This window comes from Heliconius melpomene, chromosome 7 (assembly GCF_056956725.1).
Source record: "Heliconius melpomene rosina isolate 202511_hmr_F chromosome 7, ASM5695672v1, whole genome shotgun sequence".
Taxonomy (NCBI): Eukaryota; Metazoa; Arthropoda; class Insecta; order Lepidoptera; family Nymphalidae; genus Heliconius; species Heliconius melpomene.
Genome location: NC_140395.1, coordinates 2625648 through 2653255, shown reverse-complemented (window position 1 = coordinate 2653255; position 27608 = coordinate 2625648). Strand labels below are relative to the sequence as shown.

General features: G+C 36.5%; 1 protein-coding gene and 2 non-coding genes across 3 annotated transcripts; 2 read left to right on the top strand and 1 right to left on the bottom strand.

Annotated features, from left to right (window-relative positions):
• Positions 1–1249: 1249 nt before the first annotated feature.
• TRNAE-UUC (transfer RNA glutamic acid (anticodon UUC)) lies at positions 1250–1321 on the bottom strand. Its single transcript has one exon. It is a non-coding gene; the product is annotated as a tRNA-Glu (tRNA).
• A 537-nt stretch (positions 1322–1858) lies between these two features.
• Positions 1859–1930, top strand: TRNAE-UUC (transfer RNA glutamic acid (anticodon UUC)). The gene has a single exon. It is a non-coding gene; the product is annotated as a tRNA-Glu (tRNA).
• An 18684-nt stretch (positions 1931–20614) lies between these two features.
• On the top strand, positions 20615–26173 carry LOC146537303 (uncharacterized). Its single transcript, XM_085188178.1, has one exon. It carries the CDS (start codon positions 20615–20617, stop codon positions 26171–26173), a length of 5559 nt encoding a protein of 1852 aa, XP_085044304.1.
• The last annotated feature ends 1435 nt before the right edge of the window (positions 26174–27608 follow it).

Here is a 27608-nt window from a genome sequence, read left to right as displayed (position 1 = left end):
TTATCAAGCTCAGGATTGAACCCCTAACCTTCACGTCTGCAATCATACATTTTTCCACTGAGCCACGTTGGTGTCACTTATCTTTTGTTTAATCTCGATGGTGACCCCTTAAATTTAATTTTTTTCAGCTTCAACCTGTATGTAGCATATAGTATAGATATAGAGAACCTAGTGTTAAGAAACAATTCTTTGCTTTGGCGGATTTAAACGCTGCACTTTATCCTGATAAAAAAACCCTAATCAGAATCGAACCTACTACCGTCGCATTTACAATCAGAAGCCAGGAACCTCAATTTTCTTTTGTTTTCCATGTAAATTGGTAAAAGCGTAATACTCAGTATTGTATAATATTCTAAACAGCTGTTCTATATAACAATGGGAGCGTATCGGAACACGATCGGGTGTCTTTGAAAATAAGAAAATTTACTTTCATTTGTTTTTGTGGAATAAGGAAAATGAAAATATTGGTACTCCCCTGGCATTACGTCTAAATATATTTAGGTGAAGGTTCAGGGTGAGGATTCGAGTGGGATCGGTTGTAGGTTCGATTCCCATTGAGGGAAATCTATCATTGCTAAATACCTACTAGTTTTGGTGACAAGCCAATCAACGTGCAATGTCTCGAATTCGAACAGAAATGGGGAACGGAATGTCTCAATACTAGTAGCCATCCACGAAGCTTATAAAATACTTTTTTTAACTTCACCCTGTAACCTGCATATAGCAGACCATGGGAAACTTAGAGTGGCGGAACTCAACGCCGCGCGTTGTCCTGTAACCAGAGCAAAGAAACTCAAAATAAATAATTCTTTCCCCCAAGTGGGTATTGAACCTACAGCCATCACATTTACAGTCACATGTTCACGCGACGTCGGCCTCCATGAAAAAATTGCCTCTAAAGTAATTGTCGTATAAATTAGAACTTTATAGGCCGATGTATCTAGGTTACATATTTTAAAGGCACTTTATAGCTTGGTTTTTTGTAAGGAAAAATTGGTGCCAGCGAGTCTATTCGCCTTTTTAATACCTGCTAAATATAAAATGAATTAAATATTACTTAAACTTTTTTTTATTATACAGCTTTAAGCATTTTCGGATATTAATATAAATTAATGGCGGAAGTCATAGTATAAAGAATATACATACTAAGTATAAAAATATATTTTAAATTATTATTCTAATATTATTAAAATATAAAAATATTTTGATCTTGCTCTATAATAAAAAAATGTTAAATAAAAAAAAATATTTCCCGTACCGGGAATCGAACCCGAGCCTCCTGGGTGAAAGCCAGGTATCCTAGCCACTAGACCATACGGGAGATGATAGAGTAACCTTAAACAAAAATATAGAGATCCACTTTTGAAATAAGAATGTATATTATCGTGCGACTCACAGATAACGCACAACGCTACAGTTACGCAGCGTTGAACGCCGATATATGATATCTTGGTTCCTTGGGGAAGATGTACCCGGAGTAGTACGCTCTTTTACAGAATTTATCGTAATTCCTACGGCAACAGGAAAAACCAAAGATTATATAAATATTGTTTTTGTTTCAGTTAAATACCATTGTGGCGGAGTGAGATAGCCTGTCTATAAAACAATCATCGTCCGTTTGATTCCTACTCGAAGGAACGAGATACTTTTGGCTCTGGTAAGTCAAAGGGCAGCGTTCAGATATGCTACTTATCATGCAATGTCTCGAACTCGGGTAGAAAGCGGAGTGTATTGACACTAAGTTCACTCTGTCTACTCTTCTATTTACACGACACATCTCAATAGTATTAGTAATTATGTATATAATATTTTGTTTACTTTATCATTGTATTTAACTTTATCAACAATAATACTCATCTCCCGTATGGTCTAGTGGCTAGGATACCTGGCTTTCACCCAGGAGGCTCGGGTTCGATTCCCGGTACGGGAATTAATTTTTGGTTATAATCTTATAATGATTTTACAATTTTACAAATAGGTATATTTTTGTATTTCTTTTACTTATATTTTGTTGAAAAATATTTTACATTTCGTTTTAGTTTATTGGCACAGCATCTGATCGCGCGCCGGTTGTGAGTTCGAGCCCCAATCGTGGGAATCAACTACTTTACTCCTCGCTGTAATAACAAGACAAAGCGCATAGAGTTACGCCACTTAAAACAACGAGCTGAAGAAATGAGGCCGTGAAGCTGTTCTTCATTGAACAGAAAAACAGCAAAAAGAACAAATCTTCATAGAATTTTCGATAATAATAATGACAAGCTGACCTTTCGTTCCCATAAAATATTTAACGTTTCGTGACCCACAATCAATAGTTACGGTCGTGACGGTGACCTGGGAAGACTAACTTTAATTAGAGAAACATTTGAAATATCTTATATTGGGCGGAAAACGGAAAATGGAGTGTTTTAACACTTTTCTCTGCTTATCCTGTTATACACTTGTTAACCTACCTTCATGTTAAATTTCAATATTCTAAAACCTGTGTGTCTGTCTCTCACACAGTAACAGAAGAATTATTTTCATATACTCGTAAATGGTGAGGTTTTTTTTACACTACAGTGCATCTAAAAATAAGGACAAAAATAAAAAAAATATACTCAATTATATCCTTTTCATTTTTTTCTCTTATATATCTACTAGCGGCCCGCTCGCGGTTTCACCCGCGTGAACTATGTTATTATTAATTTCTGTCTCCATGACTACGTCCTAGTGACGTCTGTGCAAAATTTGAGACTCCTAGCATTTGTAGTAACGAAGTTTCATACAAACTTTCGACCCTAAAAACAACACCTTAGAAGTCGAATATTGCAAATTCCTGTCTTAGCGAGCACCTACGTCCTATAAATAACTCCTATGCAAAATATGAGATTCCTAGCACATGTAGTTTCTGAGATTTCGTAATGAGTGAGTAACCTTTCGATTTTATATATATAGATTAACATTCTATGTATAACGGATTCGAACCCACACCTTTCCCTCAACTAGGCCACAAGTGTGCTGTATCAATGAGATATGATTTCTATAAAATTGTTAAAAAAATACCTTTAGCTGACCTCTAAACGTTCAATCGTGATAGTAACCTCTATAGCCTGAGAATATTTGACATTGTAATTTAGTTGAAGTTGAAATTGTGTTTATTTTTTTCATGGTTCCGTATATATTTTTGTTTGTTTAGCGATAACCTATTCTCAAATTATTTCATTCTCAATTTATGGTCTAAATTAGAAATTTGTGTGTTCGGTGGCGGAACCTAACGCTGCAGCTCACACTTTCCCCATATATCAGGAAAGGCAAAAGGAACCTAATGTTAACAATTCTTTCTCCATTCTTTACAAATTCCGACACATATCGTGCCAAAAGACAGAACTCAAGGAATATTGATTTAGCTTCACGGTGTATCTCGTATATAGCAGATCTCATGGAGGCAGAGGGAACCTAGTATATATACCCATATTAATCTAGTGTACACTCCGTTCCCCTTAAGACGCTTCTATCCCCCACTTTCATGTTGGCATTACGTGTTGAGTAAGCAGAACTTAAGGCGGCGCTTTACCGCGACTTAAAATAGAAAAGATTAAATATTACATTTCCCCAAGCGGGAATCGAACCCACAGCCGGTCGCGTACAGCCTCACGCTTGTGCCCCTGCCTCAAAAAGAGATATGTTTATAAATACAATACACACTTTCATACATGTCATATAAACGAAAACCAAGCGAACAAAACCGCGTGCCAAACACTAGTTAGTTTAATATAAATTTTAAAGATTTTCAAGTATACCCAGCAGAATTCTAAATATATCGACGTACGTCACGCTCCGATAGTTCAGTCGATGTCGAAGTAAGAGTTAACATTCACCAATTATTGTTATTTTTCTTTATAGTTTATATAAAAACATCATGACCAAGATCGAAGTCGTGGCGTACCAAATTTTGGTTGCCAACATTCCATTTTAGTTGTTAGTTTGTGAGAATGAGGCTAGAAGTGGGTAATTAATTGCGGAAAGTGGAAAGGGGAGTGTCTTGACTCTAAGTTTCAAAAAAAAGAGGAAGGCCGAAAAGAAACCGTCGTGGTGCAGTGGGCAAGCGCCTGATTATAACCACGATGGCTCCGGGTTAGATTTTCAGTCGAAAATTCTCTTTATTTAAGAAAATGAAATATTTAATATATTCATTCCTAGCTCGGAAATAAATATTTCGATATACAGAAACAATACAAGACAAAGGGCAGCGTTGAGTCCCGCCGTAGGATACTCATTGTCTTAAAAATTTATCGAAAAAGCGGAGAAGTTGAACTCACAACCGTAACGTTCACAGTTAGATATTGTGCCGCAGCGCCACGACGGCCTAATAATATTATAAATATATTAAATTTAACACTGTATCAGGATTTGGAGGGATGATAAGATTTGGACGTTTGATGATAGATGAGGGGTGGATTTTAGGGTTGTCAAATGTAATAGGTAAAAATTAAAATAATAATATAACGAATTTGTCTATCATAGACATAGAAAGACGTGCGGAGAAAGTACCTAGACTCTTTTTATTTACAAAAAAGAAATACAAAAGGTCCTGCAGCGATATTTTGGTGGCACTAACTACTAACCTAACCCAGCGCCCTCTTCCCATTGCGGAATGCGGAAATGGAAATAATTTAATTAATTCCCTCGAACGATATCGAACCCACAACTATTGCGTTGTTATATTGCGCTGATTGCCTCAATTCTCAAATTCGTCAACCTCTTTTGTCATGCCCTTTCTACCTTACTTTCCTCCAATATCATCAATACTGTTCTCGAAGGACAACTAAAATCTCCCCTCGCCTCTCTTACCACTAACTCTAGCTTCATAAATATTTTTTGCCATTTCCTCTACAAAACTAAACACGTTCTTCTTCATTCTCTCTTTGACATCCTCACATTCATTAATTAGTTCAAAAGAACCGTTTAAATGAAAACAAATGTTAGCATCTCTATATAGATGTAGAATGACGTGGATATAATTTTTATTTATTTTATACAAAAAAATTATCATATTTTAAACATTTGGTCGTTCATTATAATTTGTATACACTTAAAAGGTATTCGCCTACGCATCAATATTTTTGCTTTATAAAGTTATTTAAGTGTTCGAGATGTATTAGGGTTCCGTATCTTAAAAGATAATAACTCATATAGGATAACTTGCCTATGTCCCTATTATATTGAAATTAATACCAAATATATGTTTTGTCTACAGTCCCCTGGTCCACAGAAAATATTAAACTTCTAAGTTAACGAAATCAAAAGATACGAACTTTAATGATTCGATTTCATAGCATTTGGGATGAAAATAGCCACGTAATCAATATCATTAGGGCACTTCCCGTTGACCTAAAATTAAGATATTTGGCATGACATGAGATGAAATTCATAGTATAAATAAAGGAAAAATCCTTAATTAATAATAATATATTGATATATCACAGCAAAAATCACAATAAATTTAAATTAATTTTTATACATAATGATACGCCAAACACACATATTAAATGTTGGTTATTATAAGTCCCGTTTCCGTTGAGCTACTATCATGAAATTGATACGGAACTCTCAGTGGGCGAGGCCAACTCGCACTTAACCGGTTTTTTCATTATTTGTATAAATAAAATCGTGTTTTTGTGCTACAAATTAAAAAAAAATCTTGTTATTTATATTGATATTATATGTTACATACAGATATTATATACTGAATGGGTTTGAACCAAGAATTGTTCTTAGATTGGCTTAGTGTCAAAAATGTTAATACTTCACATTCTGAAAATTCCAGACAGAGCTTGTCTTGTCAGAGCAAGAATATGAAGAAAAGTAATACCTCTGAGTGGGAATCGAACCTAAAACCATCGTGCTTACAGACAAACATTGTCCCACTTTAGTGTTAAGACATTTCGTTTCCGACTTTCTTACAAATTTTTGAGAAATTGTTAAGTGACGGAACACAACGCCGTACTTTGTCTTGCTACTAGAGCGACACTGTACCGCTAAGCCACGACGGTCTCCACTTTATACTACAATTTATTTTGAACTTTACGTGTTTACCATTTATGTTCTGTAAATAAATCAATATATCAAAAAAAGAAAGAAGCAGTGACCCTTTTGAACTAAAATATTGCCACTGTGCCAATGAATACAGATAATAAATAATATTAATATACTTAATATGTCATATGAAAAATGCCGATTAAAATCGATTATAAGCGATCTGTATACAAATTGTGTGATTTTTTATAAGATTATAAAAATATGGTTATTATTTATGTTACGAATATATAGGTAACTAATTTGTAAATATATTATTATAATAATTAATTCAATGTAGATCATCGATTTTTTTAGCTTGAGGATATACATAGTAAAGTAGGCAGAGGGAACATGAGAACTTGACATTAAGACTATGTTCCCTATTGAGATACTTCCGTTCTTCTTCTTCCGTTGAGTGTCGGAACTTAACATCGTGCATAACCAGAGCGAGTAAAAAAAAATGAAATATTTCGTTCCTTCGAGTGGGAATTCATCCGTAAAAATTTAAAATTAAGAATTAATTTTTTTATACGTCCCAAGAAATTTTCGGGATTATTAAAAATATTTTTACTTACATTTGTTTATATCACACCCTTCCACTATAGACACACATATTATAAAAATAAAAAAGACAAAAAAACCAAAAGAAGTCACATTTAATTAAAAAAAGACTTAAAAAAAAAGAAAAAAAATCCAGTTTCTCTCCAGCATCAACCCTAAAAATAGAATAAATGTCAGCAAATCGGTGCTCCCGTCCGATCTTTACGGATTGAACGAATTACCTATCAATAGGGGGTGTATTAGATTACACCAGCCTTATATAAAAGGGTACAAGGTTCAAATTTTATGGGTAACAACTAATAGGGCAGTTTAAAGGGGTTGCCTTTTTAACTTAATTTAAAACATGTTTTTGATAGTATTATTCGTTATTTTGGTTGAATGAGATAGAAAATTATTGTTAGTCGGTTAGGGGTTGAATATACTATTTTTAACCGACTGCGCGACACAAAAGAGACTAATCTAGTCAGAATATACTTTTACTAAATTAGTGAATCAATTTTACATTTTTAAATATAAATTATTATAAAAAAATATAATCTATTTATTACTATTTGTAGATATATTGGTGTACGTGTTTTAAGCAGTCGCATATCAGAGTAGGCAGGTGAAACTTGGGAACGCAGCGTTGATAGACTCCGTTCCCATTAAAATACTTTCATTCTTCACTTTCCGTCGAATTATTGAGTCATTACGGATCTCGCCTCTGCTTCACGACAGCTTCATCATCGTATTTTTCTTCATATATATTTAGTAGAGTCTCGCTATAGAAATAAAGTGGAGAACGGAGAGAACACTGGGCTCTCTCTGCCTGCCCTGTTATATGCGTGAAGCTAAAAAAGTTATCTCATAGAAAGTCCAAATCATTCGATTTGGAATCGAGTGCAATGGTTATACCAAATCAGTTACGTTTACGGTAGAGTCGTAATCGGTTAAGCTGGTAACGGCGTGTGTTTTTTATTTAAATTTCGTTATTTTTTCTTTTTATTAATAACGGCTTATTAAATAATATTCGGTGTTTTTAATTTGTGCTTTTAGTTTGCCAAGACCAAGACCAGTACCTATTTTAATGGCTGTAGATCATTAGAAAGTACAAATTATAAAAGTTGGCAAACTTATTTTATATAAAAAATTTGAATGTAATGTTTTTTCTTAATAATGGTTTCATAATAATAAAGCTTTGTTTTTCCTTTTGAGGTACGGAGCACTAAGAATAAAAAAATATTTTCCATATTTTTAAAAGCAGCAGCGCATTAAATATAATCAGAGAATTGAACCCACAACCACTACCTCCCTAATGTACCATGATGGTATACTACAGATGTCTTAAAGAAAAATTATATAATACTAATTTTACCCGCGGTTTTACCCTCATAGTCTAATGGAAGTAGGAAATGTTCCTATAGTTAACCTTTTCCTATAGTTAATTAAAGTTATTAGTTGACTTTGACTTTGACTTTAGTTTTCTTCAATAAATAAACTAATTAGTTAGTCAGTTAGTTAATTAGTTCCTTAGATTAACGCATTCGAACAAACAAACTCTTCAGTTTTAGAATATTATAATAGAAGTATAGATAGATTCCCTAGAATAAACCTTGTATAGCAATTTAAATGAATATTCAACTCATTATATTCAACACGGGAATCGAACTGGTGATATTGTCAAATAAGTGGGTCACCAAAGATACATTATTCATTGTGATTGTTGACCAGTTGACATAGGGATTAAAATTTTGTTAAGCAAAAGTATTTAGTTATATTTAATGCAGATACGTACTGATACGTATGCTGTGTTAGTATTATTTCTTCGTTCTCTGCATTTCTTATTATATTTAATATTTAAAGATTTATTATCAAATTTACAACAATACTTATTTGAAGCCGTCGTAAAGACAGATATATTATATAGAAAAAAAAGTGATCGTAATAAATGAAATTCACGTTCTATCTCACAGACAGCAGTGTAGACAGAAGGCACGTGGTGTTACGGCACTTCGTTCTCATTTTCCGCCCGATTTTGAAGGTATTTACGAACCCCCAACCAGTTGCGTCTACAATCACACACTTGTGCCTCTCCGCCACTGGCGTATTAGCGTTCCGTATTTTTCATTTCAGGAAAGGAACCCTAAAAGGAAGAATTTTATACTTGACGCTCGACATAATATCGTTCCGTATGTCTCCACGAGTAGGTACGCTCTAATGAATCATGCGAAACAAAGCAATTATTTGCGTGACCTTGCACCGGGCTAATAGCTTGGGGATAACGTCATTTTGAAACCTACTCGTATCTAGAAAATATCTAGATTTAGCTAATATTGTCTTTTTATTGTTCTCGTGGCGTAGTGGTAAAGCGTATGACTGTGAACGTGACGGCTGTGGGTTCGATTTCTACTCGGGGGAATTTAATATTTTCATTTTCTTTTTCTGATAACAAGACACGTATCTTATTGTTATATTATACATCAAACAGCGAAACTATTCAAAATTTACTAATTTACATTTATAATATTAGTAGGATAATACAAACATGTTTATTTCTCATTTAATAAATATTAATTAATAAAAATAATCCTAAAAAATATTAAATATTTCACATGGAGGAATATATAAACTATTTTCGTTACCCAGAAAATTTGAACATAATGGGCGAAAAATGGGAAACGGATTTTGTCCATCTACTTATCTTGCTATACGGGAAAATGCTAAACAAAAAAGACCTCAAATAGGAACCAAACCTGTTACATCCACTATAACCCCCCAAAACACCAATTTAACCTCCAAAATTTCATATACGTAGGTGAATTAAGCACTTTTACCTTTTTTAATTGGCCAAGTTCCACAAAAACGGTACTATCAATTTGAGTCCCACGTATCTGTTGGTTGTTATATTCGGTTGCATTCGAAATATATGTAATTTCATAGTTATGTCGATTTCTGGACCGAAATAAACAATCGTTTCTAAATGTAATAGTAGGGTGTTTGATATCCGCCCATAGAGTTAGGTATGTTTAGACAATTCTGTGGAACCTATATATATCTATACTTCTATATTAATATTAGAATGGTGAAGAGTTGGTTTGGTTGTATGTGTTAATCTCATGAACTTCGAATTGAGAAGTTGTGTTTTGATCGTATTTTTCGAATAATCTTATTATAAGCATCTTTTATAAGATTTTGATGAAAATTTTTCCAATTAAACAATAACACGATTGAAAATCTTTTTTTCTATATTTTTGATTATTATTAAATTTACTGATAAAAAATCAACAATGAAAAATATAGATTTTTTAAATAACGCTTCTATTTCTTCATAACTCTCATCCGTTCAATGCCTAAGGAAACGTTTTTATAAGGTAACCTATAAAATGAATGTATTACTAAAATAGATAGATAGATAGATATTAGATCAGCAAATTGTATAAGACCAATATTTGGAATAATTAATTATATGATTACAATTTAATGTCTTGCTTAAGAACTTATTTCTTCGTACGCTTCGGAACCTATTGAGGTTCCCTCTTTATTTTTGTACTGGAGAAAACAAAAAGGACGGAGTGACAGTTACTCACTCACTCAATGACAAATCACTGTGTTTTGAATGGTGCTTTTTATTACCAAAGGCTGGATATAAAAAAAAAATATTCTCCGGGGGGAACCGAACTCACTACTGTCGCATTTAATTTTACAGCCAGACATTCTACCACTACAATTGACTAAGATCAAAAATATTTTATTTAGCTTCTTAAAGGAAAAAGATATATTATTAATTTTTGTATGCTTTTCCTCTCGTTGCAAAATAGGCAAGTTACTAAGTCATAATATAGAAACAGAGTATTAAAATGATTCTCATTCGACCACACAAGCGAAACCACAGCAAAAGCTAGTGTTATAATAAAAATCGATAACATTCAAATGATTTAGCATTCGATATTTAATCTGTTACCATCATTAAGTAAATTAGATTCATATTAGCATATTATTCCGAATCGATTCGATTGTTTCGTGAAAGCGTTTATCATTTTTACATTCGTTTTGCTAATGAACGGCTCCTTTATAAAATTAGTGATGAATTAGATATATCAATAAATAAAAGAAAAAGATAAGGTGACCTTATAGCAAAAGTCTAATATTACTAGATTATAATATTATTATTGAGGACGTGGGTTCGATATGTAAATCGGGGAATGAATTCTTTTTATTTCCTTACTCTGGTAATGAGATAAAGCGCGATGTTAAAAAAATAGGTACATATAGGGCTACGGTTTCACTAATAATACTAATAAGGCAAGAGACGACGACGGAATCTATGGGTGCCAAGTTCTGTGTTCATGTAAGTAATTAGAATATCAATTTCAAGGTTGAGGGTGGACGAGGTGAAAGAGGTATGAGACCGTAGCGTTTAGCGTCACATCGTTCAACATCGAACTTGGCTCTCGTTTCACAATTGTATGTTTAATATTTCTAATTGAATCAATAACTTTAGAGTTAGCTTTATTAAGAACTTTTTGTATTTTAAAAACTAACGAATATCCCCACAATAACATAATTTTCAAATTAATATTTCCTCAAAAATCTTTTTTTATAACAGTAACTAAAAAAGAAATTTCATTTCAATTTCCAATTCGATATACATTATTTTAAAACGCACACAAAAACCATTTACTGAACGTTTAAATATTTCGGCAAATCATAAAGGGGACTTGCAAATTTTAAAATTTCTTTAATTTGTAATAATTTTATATGAATCCGACATCGGATGCAACAAGATACGACGATAAGTGGAATAAAGCTTTTAAAATTTAAATTATGCCGTTTGTTCATATATATATTATATATACATATATAAATGTATAATTTAGGCATAAAAGCTTTTTCACGCTTTTTCCCGCAAAATATTCCTACTTTTCTCGAAATTTTCGACTCATTCCTGGTTGTGTGACACGGTGTCCCACTGCAAAACCAGGGCCTGGAAACAAAATGATAGTGCAATTCAGGGAGAAATTAAAAAAATTTTTAAATTTTATCAGCCACAAAGAGAACCTAGTGATAAATGTCTCCGTTCTCTTGAAATCACTGAACAACAGATTGAAATTTATTATTTAATCATACATTCATACAAACATAAATTAGCATCAACATATCAAAGTGAATTACAAAATTAATATATTATCTGTATTGACATATTAAAAAAATTACACGATACATATTAAAAAAAAAGATATGACCTCGAATTAAGCGTATTCAAAGGCAAGACCCCCGTTGAGTGAACATGAGAGACTGACGACGGAATTCCTTTTAATTTTGATTTTAAAGTATTTTATCTTTTAATATATCCTGAGATGGCATTTGTTAATGGAATGGTTCCTGGTTCAGTTTTCTTTCTGACAAGATAAAACGCGGCGTTAATTTCCGCCAATGAACACACAATGTTTTTAATTTAGATGAGAAGTGCAAAGCTGCCACAAGATTCTCTTTACCTACTCTGTAATTAAATGCGGGATAAAGCGTGAAACTGTTTCTAAACTAAAACGTAAAATCTATCTTTTCATTTGGTGATTTTGTTTTAGGGCTCCCCTACACTCGCCAAGGAACCTACACTTGAAACGTCAGCTTTCTACGCCTACGTATAGTTATAATATATCCTGGCACTGCAGCTCAGCATCTGACTATAAACGCGACGGTTGTGAGTTCGATTCCTACTCCAGGGAATTCATACCCTCGCTCTAGTAACTATATTTTTTTTCTTTCTGTCGCAGTATTGAGTTTTGCCACGCAATACGCAAGGTGTATCGAAAATTTGGACAGAAAGTAGGGAACGAAGTGTTTTGTCACTAGGTTTCCCTTGCCTATCCTGCTGTATAGAGTGATACAGAGTGGAGTTTAAATAAAGAATATATCATTCATTTTCTGTTAATTAAGTAGTATATTCTTTGTTTTTGTAATATAGTGTTATAATATAACCTTTTATCTAAATTTTTAATGAAATAACTATCAATTATCGCAACTATAAAAGCTTTTGCTTTAAATGAAATCGAACTTGTAACCACAGTAAATGACAAATCATCAACATTGTACCCAAAACACAAATAATTAAAAACAAAAGGAGGAAAGATGCAAAATATAAATAATAATAAAATTAAATTATTTCCATTTCAAATTTATGCGGGGTCGATTGAATCCGTTTTACGCCGGCTTAAACTTTTTTGAGTTCAAATTAGGGATCTTTATGGATTCTTGAAATTTAAAAGTCATTTTATAAAATTGTAGGTTTTGATCACCTTTTTGCAGGGTAAACACAGAAACTTCCAAAACCCTCTGTTCTCCGTTTTTATTATTTTACTAGAACAGGGATGTGGAAAATTGAAATAAAGTCGTGAGAATCGAATCTACGAACAATGTATTAACAGCAGTCAGACGCTGGCACACTGTTCCATGATGGTCTATAGCATGGTAGGCAGAAGGTAACCTAATGTAAATATGGTCCATTCCAGATATCCTGCCCAATTTGTAGCGAAACATTGTAGCGGAGTGCAACGCCGCGCTAGTAATAGTTTGAAATCAAAATAATTCATTCCCCCGAATAAGAATCGAACCTATAACCGTCGCGTAAGTAGTCAGACACTGTATTCACTGTGGCCACTGCTGTCCTTTAAATTTAAATATAATTAATTTAATTAATAATTATATACGGAATCAAATTTCGATGAAATTTATTGTTGAAAGATCGAGTTTTTATTCGACATATCACTGGTTATTATCGATCATTAAGCGGCATTGTTGCCCGCAGACAGTTTCCCGCTGTTAAGGTACGTTTTTGTATGTACCATACATATTATATGTATGTATGAAGATGCCTTTATAGCGCAGTGGTTTACAGGGTTTTATTGTGTGTGGGTAAGACGGTCGTAAGTTCGATTTGATCGAAGAAATGGTTATTTTTAAATAATGTTATTTTCCCGCTTTGATAAGCTAAAACATGGCGTTGGTAAGCACTATTCAGTACTGTGTCCCGCAAAATGTCTCGAACGGAGTGCTTTGACATTTAATCTCTACCACCATTGCTATACTAAGCGACATGTTGAAAAAACCTCTCCTCTCTTCTAGGTAGGCAGAGGGAACCTAGTATCAAAGCATTCTGGACCCCAATTTTTCAGACATTGCCTGTTCAGACAGAGCGTGGATATAAAACAAGTCTTTCTCCAGTGTCCTCCATTCCACCACGACGGTTTCATATTATAAAATTGTTAAGATCTTCATATAGGTATAGAGAACTAGCTAAATGCGACGTACTATATGCGGTTTCGTACTATTATCTATAAAAATGGCAAAAACACTCGCCCTTCAATATATATATTTTAATTTGTTTTTTAGTATTTCTTCTACAAAAATACATCATCTGTAAAAAAATTAACTGTCTCACTATCATCGTTTCGGAGATACAGCCTGGTGACATACGGAGAGACAAACAGACAGCGGGCACTCAGTAATAGAGTCCCGTTTTACGCATTAGCTAATACGGAATCCTAATAAAATTATGCAATATCAACTCGTCTATTAATGTTGATTATCTTCTAAGGGTAAATTACTTACATGTTATGTCAAACTACGTAATATACTTATTAAATCATTAATTTTGTTGTAAAGAAAATTACAAAATGATTACACTATTACAGTATATAATATGGAATAAAGGATTTTTATGTCGTCAGTTCGTTAAAAAAATATAGTTTTTTAGTTTTACTCTGTATTCCGAGTATAATAGGGTAGGTAGGAAAAAAATGTGTGGAGAACAGAGAAGATAACTAGAAGAGTGGGTTCGATTCTGACTGGGGACAGCCAACGAAGAGTCATAAGACTGGGTTTCCAGGATCCCTCTGCCTACCCTACTGCCTATCCTACCGTCGCATTTGTTGACGCTATTTTTTGCTTACTTTTTGAGCAGAAATTGGACAATGTGTAAATCAACACTGAATTATATCTATCTGCATTTTGACATTAAAAACAATGTAAAAATATATAAGTAAAGCCACGGTCCATACATAGTGAAGGAATTTCCAACATTCTCCATACATATTACAAAAACTTGTTTGCAATTTAAAGTATAATGAAAATGTTCGAGTCGACAAAGAAACTACTAAATATCGACCATTAATGCTTTCATTTTAGCTTGATGAGCGAGGGTGTTTTTTTTTTATTTTAGTTCGACGCTTCATGCAGGTGAGGATAAGGGTGTTAAGACACTCTGTTCCTCTCGCTAGTGTCAACACTCTTCTTTCTCCGTGTTATGTTTAACTTGTATTGAATGCCGGAAACCAACGCTTTGTACTCTAAGACTAAATCGAGAAAATAAAAATTAATGAATGACTGCCCCAGTCTCGTGATGGTTGGCGCTCGATGAGGGAGGCCTAAGTCCAGCAAAAGAAGGCGACAGGTTGAGGAAAAAAGAAAGAGAAATGTATATTAAGACGTTAATGACAGTGCAAGAGCTGAAGGTGTATGCAGAATGAGATAAAGCATGAAGCTAAAAAATATTTATTTAAAGCAGGAATGGAATCCAAAACCATCGCGTTACGGTCAATTGGTCTTATAGTATATTTCGTTCTAACAATACAAGTATCAAATCAAATAATATTCGAAAACATCTGAATGAGTCAGCGTTCAGTTACAATCACGATTCTCTTACTCCACTTTATCATAGTTACTTATTTGGGAATGGTTCTTTAGATGTTTTTGATATACATTGCTGTTATGGAGGCCAGTAGTGGCGCAGTGGCTCTAGCATGTGATTGTATGCGCGTCAGGTTGTGGGTTCGATTCCCACTCGAAGAAATGAAATATTTAACTAACTTTACTTAACTTCTTACTGTATCCCTAGCGGGGTAGTCGGAGAGAAGAGAGCGCCAAACGCTACTGTCTCTACATACCTCTTTCGCCTCGTCCACTGTCATCAAACTTTTTATAAATGCTCTCCGGGGGATCCTCATGTTTTTTACGTGGCCTTCCTCCAGTATCTTGGATATTGTGTTTTCGAAGGTCTACCGAGGTCTCCCCCTACCTCTCTTACCATTTACCATCATAAATCTTCCCGGTTTTCTGGGTTCCCCGGTTCTTTCTACCTCACTCTTCTCCATAAAACCATTGAAAATGATCACAATATAAACACGCAATGTATCAAAAACGAAAAGCTATCGTACATTTTAGACAAAACAAAATGTAAAAAACATTTTTTTTCATTATAAGAATGAGATGGTCACAAGTTCGTATCGATAACATCGACTTTTACTTTTGCAATGGCTCAGTCTTTGTTTTAAAGAATTTTTTAATTATAATTCTGAATAGATATTTGATTTTGTTAGATAATGGATAATTAACTGGTTGAACGAGGCCGTCGCTCGTGGGGCAGGAAGATAACAAGTCAACGCGATGGTTGCGGGTTCAATTACCGCTTGGAAAATTTTAATTATAAGCATATCCCAAGTAGGGAATGAACTCAAAATCATTACGTTTATATTCAAATCCTATGCCATTATACCACGAAGATCTCAATTTTTTTGCATGTATAGAGAAAGTGATGACAGTGGTCGAGGCGAAAGATGCACGCAGAGACGGTTGCATTCCAGGTTCCTAGTTATCCTGCTAGGGTTAAGGCGAAGCTAAAAAAAAAGAAGAATATCTGGATATAACTATGTAATCAAAACAATAATTCATACCCCCGTAGATAAGAAACAAACCAAGTTTTACAGTCAAACACGATAGCCTAATTTATTCTGTAAAATACAAAAAAAAATGCGTAGATAAAAAAATAAAGAAGATAGGGTTATCAACCTGTGAAAGGGTTGAATTTAAATTACCCCCGAAAATTTCACCCCCTTACCTCCATAACCTCCCCTAATTACATAAATTCCAACCCATTCTATTGATATCGAATTATTTCCGATACATTTGACTTCAAAGCTTTGCTTCGAATCGACGCCGAAATATGTCTTTTAAAACCAAGCTGTGGCTGTAGTTAGGAAAAACCGGTTTTAGGGTTTCGTACCTGAAAATTAAAAAAAAAATTATAGGATTACTTTTGTTCTGTCTGTCTGTATGTCTGTGTCTGTTAGGACCATTTGTCTCAAGATCGCGAGGAGATATCAAGCTAAAATTAGATCTACAATCTATTTTATATATACTTTCCAGGAGAATTTATAACAAAGAAGTATATTACAGAAAAATAACAAAAGTATTTTTAATATAAAATAGTGACCTTTATATGTACATATTCATTTCATACAAAGTTAGTGCATACATCTACAAGCTAAGATGTTGATCTACAATCAATAATTAGTACGGAACCCTCGATAGGCGAGCCCGACTCTAACATGACTGATTTTTTTGTTATTTACCCAATTTTCACATTATTTGCAAGAAAGATATTATTTTATATTTCATTACCTCATTTTGGTAACAAGGAAAAGTGCGGTATTGAATTCCACCACTCAACACGCAATGCCTCCAGAAGTCGACGGAGAGTGGATAAAGGAAGTATCTTAATGGAAAAGGAGCTTCTCAAGTTCGGTTTGCCTACTTCTGCTATCTGCAGGATACAGCGTAAAACTAAAAAAAATCACACACTAATAAGACAATAAGTGACGTAGAGTTCTGCAAGTCAATTACGCAATGGAAAAAAGAGAATGGAGTGTCTTAACAGGGTTTCTCTACCTACTATGCAAGATAATACATGAAAAAAACATACAGTAAAAAACATAAATAACTAGCCTTGCCTAATACCCTTAATAAATAGTAGCAATCACGTTTAGAGACAGTCTGTCTGCGATGCGTTTCTCAGTAACATTAACAAAGTCACTCCGCTATGACATTTACATTCCCACTTTCCGCCGGATTCTCGAGACATTGCGTTTAGAGTGGCGTAAATCAACGCCGCGCTTTGCCTCGTTAAGAGCGAAGAAATGTTAATATTAAATATGTCATAATAAATTTTGAACGTGCCCGAGCCCGCGCCTTATACGAATCTAAGTATTTTTATTTGACAATTTATTTTAATTTCAAAATTCCGGTTGCAAAATCGAACCCATAACCACTGCACAGTTAGTCCACTTTACACCAGTTCTTTTTAATTTACCTGGCATTAATATATCAATACTAACGTCCACCCATTGAAGTCATCAACAAACTTGATTCATACAAAAATACAATGTGAACACATAAATTAAATGCATTCATAAAACATAGGATTCGAACCCGCTACCTGAGTTGTGAAAGACCTTTGTCAAAAGTGATTTGGGAGAACGAATTTTTAGTTTTTTTTTGGATATCTCGCTTAGTAATATTAGAGGTTTTAGTAAGTTGAGTCAGTTTTTTTAGTTCATCAGAATATAAGTTTTGAGTTAGTGTATGAATAAAATAAGAAAATAAGTATAAATTTTGTTAAGTTTATTTACTTTTTTTGTTTTGTCTGAGGCCATCGTAGCGCAGGGGTACTAACGTGCGACGGTAAACGCGACGGTTGTGAGTTCGATTCCTACTCCAGAGACTGAAATATTTAATATTTTCATTATCTCATGGTAACGAGTTAAGCGTGGAGTTTAGTCAGTTTAATGAATGTTATTAATAAATGAAATTGTTACTACTGTGCTATAGGGGTCATCGATGAATCTAAATATATAAATATTCTATAAGTATTTTGTTAAGGTAGAGTAGCGGTGTGTGACCGCGTCAATGTCTAAAGCATTTTGGTTAAGGAGAAGTCAAATGTAGATATATGTATGTTTTTTTATGTTTTAATTTTACTTGAGGCGAGTCAGCCCATCTGTCAAGATTATTCTTATCTTAAGTAAGTAAGCTGAAATTAATATCAAATGTTCAATTTAGGTTCCCTGGTGGTGATCAAAAGATACGAAAATGTATGCACTATTTTTGATGTATTTTGTATAATGTCATTGTGTAACCATAATCTATACTAGTATTGTACACCCACAGTAATAAAATTTTGGCACAAAATAAAAATGTATAATTCAAATTGTTCGCGACAACCGACGCGCATCATCGGCTGTGAACTCGTCACAACATGTTAGAGACTGTTTAGTTTGGCAAAAAGTGACGTCATACCACTCTCGTAATTTTGAATGTTATTATTAGTGTCTTTTCTAAATTAATAGTGTTTTTTCCTTTGTAAATAAGTAATTACATTAAATAATAAATATAAATAGATTTGGGTTCCGTTTTAGATAATAATTTTCGACTTTATATCTTATTTGTATAGTTGTACTATGATTTGCCGCATTAATCGCTTTTTATATAATAGTAACTTCCGTATAGTAAATTTTATTATTAATTATTGTTTGTCATAGTTTTCTGTAACAAAATAACAGATTTGTATATTCCTAATGTGTGTAATTAATTTTAGAGAGAATTTTCATTGTAAAAACTCATGTAAAATTCGTCATCGTAACAGCATTTTTCGTAATTTAATAATAGATAATACTTAAATAGTATAATGTTTTATACATAGATAGATAGATATTTTTATGTTCTTTTAATATGTATAAATTGTAAAAACATCCGATTTTTAGTTATTAAAATATAAATGTAAATGTGTGATAATCATAGTAAAAATATTGTTGTAAATAAAGATAAAACGGCTCGGTGGCTCGCGGCTCTCGTTACCGTTTAGCTCCGCGCAACGGAGGTGCGCGTCGGGCGAGACAGAGACAGTCGGCAATCAACGGTGAGCACAACAGGAAGAAGATAGAATCGGAACAAGATACGAATAGAGCCGACAGTCACCGACCGTTATACAGTGATCAACATCTTGTTTCAATATCCTGTTTCAACATCCTGTTTCAGTATCTTGTTTCAATGTATCACAAGAACGTCTCACAAGAAAGACTCACAAGAACGTCTCACAAGAACGTCTCACAAGAAGGACTCACAAGAACGTCTCACAAGAAGGACTCCCAAGAACGTCTCACAAGAACGTCTCACAAGAACGTCTCACAAGAACGTCTCACAAGAACGACTCACAAGAACGTCTCACAAGAACGACTCACAAGAACGTCTTGGGGTCTCAGCATACTCCGTGTTCCCATGATCTGGAACCTATAGTGTGCAGGGCGTCAGCGGCTCATTCACTTGAGTTCCGCCCGTCCGGTACAACGTGCTGGTCCTTCGAGCCGGATCTGGGGACTCCTCACCGAAGCTGAAGCATCATCCGTCATCGTGCAAGTTATCGCAGTGCTCCGTCGCGCAAGTGCTCCGTCGCGCAGTACTCTATCGCGCAGTGTTTTCCGTCGCGCTCGCAAACGCATTCGCCGTCGCGTTTCGCATCCGTATCGACTGTCGCGCTCGCAACTGCGCTGACGTCACATATCCCGTCACGTCGTGAGTGTTTTGTGCATCCGCCTTCGTGAGTCTTCGTAAGTGCTCCATCGCGTAGTGCTCTCCGTCGCGCCGTGCTCCATCGCGCAGTATATTCCGTATTGACTGTCGCGCTCGCAACTGTGCTGAAGTCGCCTTACTCGCCTGTAGTCTTCGTGAGTGTTCGTGCATCAGCCTCTGACATCCGCCTTCGAGTGTTATCGTGAGTGTTCGAGAACCTTCGTGCATCCGCCTTCGAGTATTATCGTACTACATCGCGCAGTGCTCTCCGTCGCGCAGTGTTCTCCGTCACATAGCGCTCTCCGCTGCGCTCTCCGCCGCCTCCGTTGGCGTCCGCATTGACTGTCGTGCTCGCTACTGCGCTGACATCTATCGCGCCGTAAGTCACGTCGTGAGTGTTCGTGCATCCGCCTTCGAGTATTATCGTAAGTCTTCGTGAGTGTTCGTGCATCATCCTCCGACATCCGCCTTCGTGTGTCGTCGTTCGTCTCCGAGAATCTTCGTGCTTCCGCCTTCGAGTGTCGTCGTTCGTCTCCGAGAATCTTCGTGCATCCGCCTTCGAGTATTATCGTTTCGTCTTGGTGAGTTTTACCAATTATCGTAGGTTTTTACTAAGATGCCTATCACAAGATCAAGAGGTCGATCCGAGGGATTGAGATATGAAGCCGACCCTTCATCTAGTCACACAGAGGTGACACACCCGCCTACGAATACACAAGAGGATTCCGAAATAGAAAAGAACTTAATAGTACCAAGTGACGAAAAGGAAGACTCAAGAATTATTTCAATTAACAAGGAGGAACAATTTGAAGGCACACAAATAAAGTCGACAACTTCGAAACGTGCAAACTCGAAGAAGTCTACGAAATCCAGACGTAGAGCAAGAAATGCTCGTGAAGAAATACTTCGCATCAAGCTTGAACTCGCGCAAATAGCTCTGGAAGATGCTGAATCAGATAGTTCAGAATCCCAGGAAGATAATATATCGAAAACCGACTACGTTAGCTCCTGGATTGAAGATAATGCACAAATCGTACAAAAATCACTTACACCATGTGCAGATGTTCCGAGGCAACCACATCCAGTGCCGTCATGCTATAGAATGCCTCAACATCCGAATATCGGCAACAATTCCGAAAATCAACAAGCAATACAGAGAGATTCAACAAAGGAAATAGAGGAGCTAAAAAAGGAAATAGAAAATTTGAAGAAAAGATGCGAAAAAGCCGAAACCGCTCCTACATCGTTGTGTATGAAAACAGAGGTACCTAAACCTACAATGTTACCTCCATTATCGTCATACAATTTTCCCGTCGCGTCCAAAGTCATCATGGATCTTCCTACATATAGTGGAGTGTTAAATGAATGGCTATCATACAGGGCCATATATGAAAACACTAAGGGATACTTCAATGAAGTTGAAAATACAGCCAGAATTCGAAGAAGCCTAACTGGAAAAGCATTGGAAGTCGTCGACACACAACTCATAGCTCATTCAAAACCGGATGCCATCATAGAAGAGCTTGAAATGAATTTCGGTCGTCCAGATGCAATCGCATATAGTGAATATGACAAGCTTCGATCTCTACCTCGTTGTGCTGACAATCCAAAGGAGATACATGCATTCGCCAGTAAGGTAAGAAGCAGTGTCAATCTGTTTCGCGCCCTCGATTTACACAACTTTATCACTGCGCCAGATATAACGAGGGCCCTTCGTGAAAAGCTACCATCGTCGTTATGTACCAGGTGGTACGAGGAACAAGCATCTATATTCAAACCAGACCTGACGCACTTCAGCGAGTTTCTCACCAAACAAGCAGCATGTCGCACACCTTATTCAACAGAGATCCCGCACTCAGAGCCTACTCGTCGTGTGATACATAGAACGCACAATACTACCGAAGAAAGGAAAACTAATAGATTTCATGGAATGGTGAAAAGTACGTGCAAAATTTGTAACAAAGAAGGTCATCACAGTATTAGCTGCAAGAAATTTCAAGATGCCAACTCAGATAAAAGATGGGAACTCGCCAAAGAACACCGACTGTGCTTCAGATGCCTGCGGTTCCGACAATCAGGACATTCCTGTAAACCACAGAAGTGCAATATTAAGGGATGCATCGGTACTCATCATCGATTACTACACTATGATAAAAAGGAGAAATCAGAAATTCGAAATCAACAAGAAGAAAAGGAAACCGTGGCCAACGCATGGGTACCGTCAAAGGCGCATGCTTATCTTAAAATCATACCAGTCAGAGTTCATGGACCGGCGGGAGAAACCTCCGCATACGCTCTATTAGACGACGGATCAACTGTATCTCTCATAGATGAAGCTTTGGCAAAGGAAGTCGGTGCTGAGGGACGGCTGGATCCTTTAAAGATGGAAGCAATCGGGGATATAGTTATTGAAACGCCGGGATCAAGGCGTGTTACCGTGACACTTGCTAATTCACAGAAAAAGAAGATTAGCTTTACAGCTCGTACCGTTCCGCATCTTAATCTTTCCCCGCAAACAATTCGTGAAGAAGACTTAGCTGCCTGCGATCATCTAATAGATTTGAAGAACCAGCTCACCTACGACTCAGCCACGCCTAAAATTCTAATTGGTCAAGACAATTGGAATTTACTACTCGCCGAAGATGTCCGTATAGGACCGAAGAACCAACCAATCGCTTCACTCACGTCGCTCGGGTGGGTGCTACATGGTGCGCACAATAGGACATTGGGTCAGAAAATCCATTTCGTCAATCAAGTTACTGCTATTGAAGATAGAATGGATGAACAACTGAGAGATTACTTTGCCTTGGAATCTCTTATCATTAATCCGCGTCGGCCAGACTCTGATCCAGAAATAAAGGCTGAAAACATTTTGAAGAAACACACACACCGTTTACAAGATGGGCATGTTGAAACCACACTTTTATGGAAATCAGAGAACAGCATCATGGTTAATAATTATGAGTCGGCGCTGAAGAGGCTCATATCAATAGAGAGAAAAATTGATCGTGATCCTGAACTGAAAAGGAGATACACCGAACAAATGGAATCACTCGTCCAGAAGGGCTACGCTGAGGTGGCACCTAAAAGTATCTCTCCAGGCAGAACATGGTACCTGCCACACTTCGACGTGCAAAACCCGGCTAAACCAGAGAAGCTTCGCATTGTTCACGACGCCGCTGCTAAAACCAAAGGTATGTCACTAAACGATTTCCTCTTGACTGGACCAGACCTTCTTCAATCGCTTCCTGGAGTCATGATGAGATTTCGCCGTCATGCTTTCGCTGTATCAGCCGACATAGCCGAAATGTTTATGCAAGTCAAAGTAAGACCTCAAGATAGGGATGCCCTTCGCTACCTGTGGAGAGGACACCGGCGGGAGGGAACTCCTGAAGAATATCGCATGACGTCGCTTATATTTGGAGCTGCGAGTTCACCATGCACCGCGATATTCGCTAAAGATTGGAACGCAAAAAGGTACATCGACACGCATCCAGAAGCAGTGGAAGCTATCATCCACAACCACTATATGGATGACTACCTAGACAGTTTCCGAAGTATAGAAGAAGCTATAGAAACTTCCAAAAAGGTCCAACATATCCACGGAGAAGCTTGTTTCAAACTCTGCAAGTGGGTTTCAAATATCCCGAAAATAATAAATGAACTTGAAAAACAATCAAATATGACAGAAACTATTAACCTGGGTACCAAAGAAGAAAAGATTTTGGGTTTAATGTGGAGACCGTCAACCGATGAATTACGATTCAATTTAAAACTAGCAAGATTACCGCCCAGTTTATTAAAGAAAACAGCTCCTACGAAGAGAGAAGCTCTGAAGATAGTTATGTCACTCTATGACCCACTTGGTTTCGCTTCACCCGTTACTATTCGTGCTAAACAAATTCTTCAAGAATCTTGGCGAAGAATTATAGATTGGGATCAACATCTGGATGAAGATCTTTCCAAGCAGTGGGCAGAATGGATGCTACACCTTCAGAAATTGAAAAATGTGAGCTTACCTCGATGCTACTCTGGTTATAGTGATGCCACATCTGTACAACTACATATATTCAGCGACGCCAGTGAAACAGCCTACGCAGCAGCTGCCTACTGGAGGGTGGTTGCTCCGGATGGAAAAGTCCAAGTCAACATGATCATGGCTAAAGCGAAAGTAGCCCCGCTCAAGGTTATGTCAATTCCTCGTTTAGAACTACAAGCAGCCGTCATGGGAGTTCGCATAGCAGAAGCTGTCATAAAAGAACATCGTATTGCGCCGGAATGCAAAATCTTTTGGACAGACAGTAAGACAGTTCTGACGTGGATAAGAAATGGAGCCAGGTCTTATAAGCCATTTGTCGCACATAGACTAGCAGCCATTGAAGAATATACCAAAGTTGAAGAATGGCGTTGGGTACCTTCTAAGCTCAATGTCGCCGATATAGCCACCAGAGAAGTACCATCTGATTTTGGAGCTGATCATGAATGGTATCACGGGCCTGCCTTCTTGAAAGAAAATCCGAGTACCTGGCCTATCGAAAAACCGGTCGTGTCAAATAATACTGGTGAAGAACATACTTTTACCGTTAAAGAACTCCAGCTGAAGACAAAATTACGTGAAGCAATTCCTGATCCACAACGCTTCTCAAAATGGGAGCGACTACTTCGTGCCACAGCTAGAGTCTTGCAATTTTTAGATATTTGCAGAAATAAAAAAGAGAAGATCTTTTATAAGCGAACACGTAGAAATATGGAATCAGATCCTACGTGGAACAAACGAAGAGAAACATTGCAAAAGAAATCTACTACTCTACATAGCAAGAAATCTATGGATTCCAACAATTTTCTGATATTGGATTCGAAGTACATTACAAAAGCAGAAAATCTTCTCATCCGAACATCTCAAGAAGAATCTTTCAATGAAGATATCACAGACTTAAGATACAACAGGACTATTGCCAAACAAAGTCGCCTTCATTCATTACCCGTAGAACTCCGAGATGACATTGTCGTTCTTCGCAGCCGTATAGCCGCCGCCGAGGGAATAAAAGACGAAACAAAGAAACCACAAGTCTTAGATGGAGATAACTACATCACACAGTTATATATTGATTGGACCCACCGTTGTCTTCACCACAGCAGCACCGAAATAATAGTAAATGAAGTACGTCAACATTTTTGGGTAATTCGTCTTCGTCCCACCGTGAAAAGGATAGTTCATCAGTGCCTCAAGTGTCGTATTCGCAAGGCACAACCCCCACAGCCTTCTACGGGTGATCATCCTAAATCCCGTCTCGCTCATCATCGAAGACCATTTACATACACCGGCTTAGATTATTTTGGCCCTCTCACAGTAGTCGTCGGCAGACAACACGTGAAACGTTACGTCGCACTCTTCACGTGTCTTACCACTAGAGCAGTTCACCTGGAAATCGCCGCCAGCCTAAGCGCAGACTCTGCCATACTTGCATTGCGAAGATTCGCTGCACGTCGAGGATGTCCTTCCGAAATTTACTCAGATAATGGTACAAACATGCATGGAGCAGACAAAGAACTTCGAGAAGCATTCAAAGAAGAAGCCAGTCGTCGAGGCATCGCATGGCGTTTCATAACACCATCTGCACCATTCATGGGAGGCGCATGGGAACGTCTTGTTCGCTGCGTGAAAACAGCTCTATACACTATTCTTCGTGAGAGATACCCCCGAGAAGAAATTTTGGCTACATTACTCTGCGAAGTAGAATATACTGTGAATAGTCGTCCCCTCACACATGTTTCTGTAAACAATGACGACGAAGAATCTATAACACCCAATCACTTTTTACTTGGGGGTTCAGCTCGTCTACCTGTACCTGGCACATTTAGTGAGGACGACATCGATAGCAAAAAGCAGTGGAGACGCTCACAGATATTAGCGGACATGTTTTGGAGACGCTGGGTTCGCGAATATCTCCCTGAACTTCAACACCGGCGGGAGCCTCATGGTCGAGGCCCTACTTATGAAATAGGTGACCCGGTACTTATAGCCGACTCACAACTTCCAAGAAATACGTGGCCAAGAGGACGCATAGAAAAAGTATATCCAGGTGCAGATGGACAAGTGCGAATAGTTGAAGTACGCACTAAGGGTGGTCTTCTGAAAAGGCCAACCAAAAAACTCGTTCCGCTTCCAAAGTAAGAAGACGTCGTCGCTCACCGCGGGAAAGATGCAGCATCACATCGAGACCTGATTCTGCACGGCGGGAGAAATGTTCGCGACAACCGACGCGCATCATCGGCTGTGAACTCGTCACAACATGTTAGAGACTGTTTAGTTTGGCAAAAAGTGACGTCATACCACTCTCGTAATTTTGAATGTTATTATTAGTGTCTTTTCTAAATTAATAGTGTTTTTTCCTTTGTAAATAAGTAATTACATTAAATAATAAATATAAATAGATTTGGGTTCCGTTTTAGATAATAATTTTCGACTTTATATCTCATTTGTATAGTTGTACTATGATTTGCCGCATTAATCGCTTTTTATATAATAGTAACTTCCGTATAGTAAATTTTATTATTAATTATTGTTTGTCATAGTTTTCTGTAACAAAATAACAGATTTGTATATTCCTAATGTGTGTAATTAATTTTAGAGAGAATTTTCATTGTAAAAACTCATGTAAAATTCGTCATCGTAACAGCATTTTTCGTAATTTAATAATAGATAATACTTAAATAGTATAATGTTTTATACATAGATAGATAGATATTTTTATGTTCTTTTAATATGTATAAATTGTAAAAACATCCGATTTTTAGTTATTAAAATATAAATGTAAATGTGTGATAATCATAGTAAAAATATTGTTGTAAATAAAGATAAAACGGCTCGGTGGCTCGCGGCTCTCGTTACCGTTTAGCTCCGCGCAACGGAGGTGCGCGTCGGGCGAGACAGAGACAGTCGGCAATCAACGGTGAGCACAACAGGAAGAAGATAGAATCGGAACAAGATACGAATAGAGCCGACAGTCACCGACCGTTATACAGTGATCAACATCTTGTTTCAATATCCTGTTTCAACATCCTGTTTCAGTATCTTGTTTCAATGTATCACAAGAACGTCTCACAAGAAAGACTCACAAGAACGTCTCACAAGAACGTCTCACAAGAAGGACTCACAAGAACGTCTCACAAGAAGGACTCCCAAGAACGTCTCACAAGAACGTCTCACAAGAACGTCTCACAAGAACGTCTCACAAGAACGACTCACAAGAACGTCTCACAAGAACGACTCACAAGAACGTCTTGGGGTCTCAGCATACTCCGTGTTCCCATGATCTGGAACCTATAGTGTGCAGGGCGTCAGCGGCTCATTCACTTGAGTTCCGCCCGTCCGGTACACAAATAAGTAAAAAAATTCGATAAGTGAAAATTTATAGGTCTTTCATAGAAAACAAGTCCAAATTTATATTCGTATTTAATTTCTTACAAAATGAATAAAAACAAAACTTTTAAGGTATAAGTCGCATTATCAAAATCTGTAGGATATTTTCTTTATACTTACAATTATGAAATTGGGCAAAAAGCTAGAACTTGCAGAACAAGTAAAGGAAAAGTTCGGAAAAAATATT

Coding starts and splice junctions, on each gene's coding strand:
- LOC146537303 (XM_085188178.1), top strand. CDS start 20,615: ATGCCTATCACAAGATCAAGAGGTCGATCCGAGGGATTGAGATATGAA.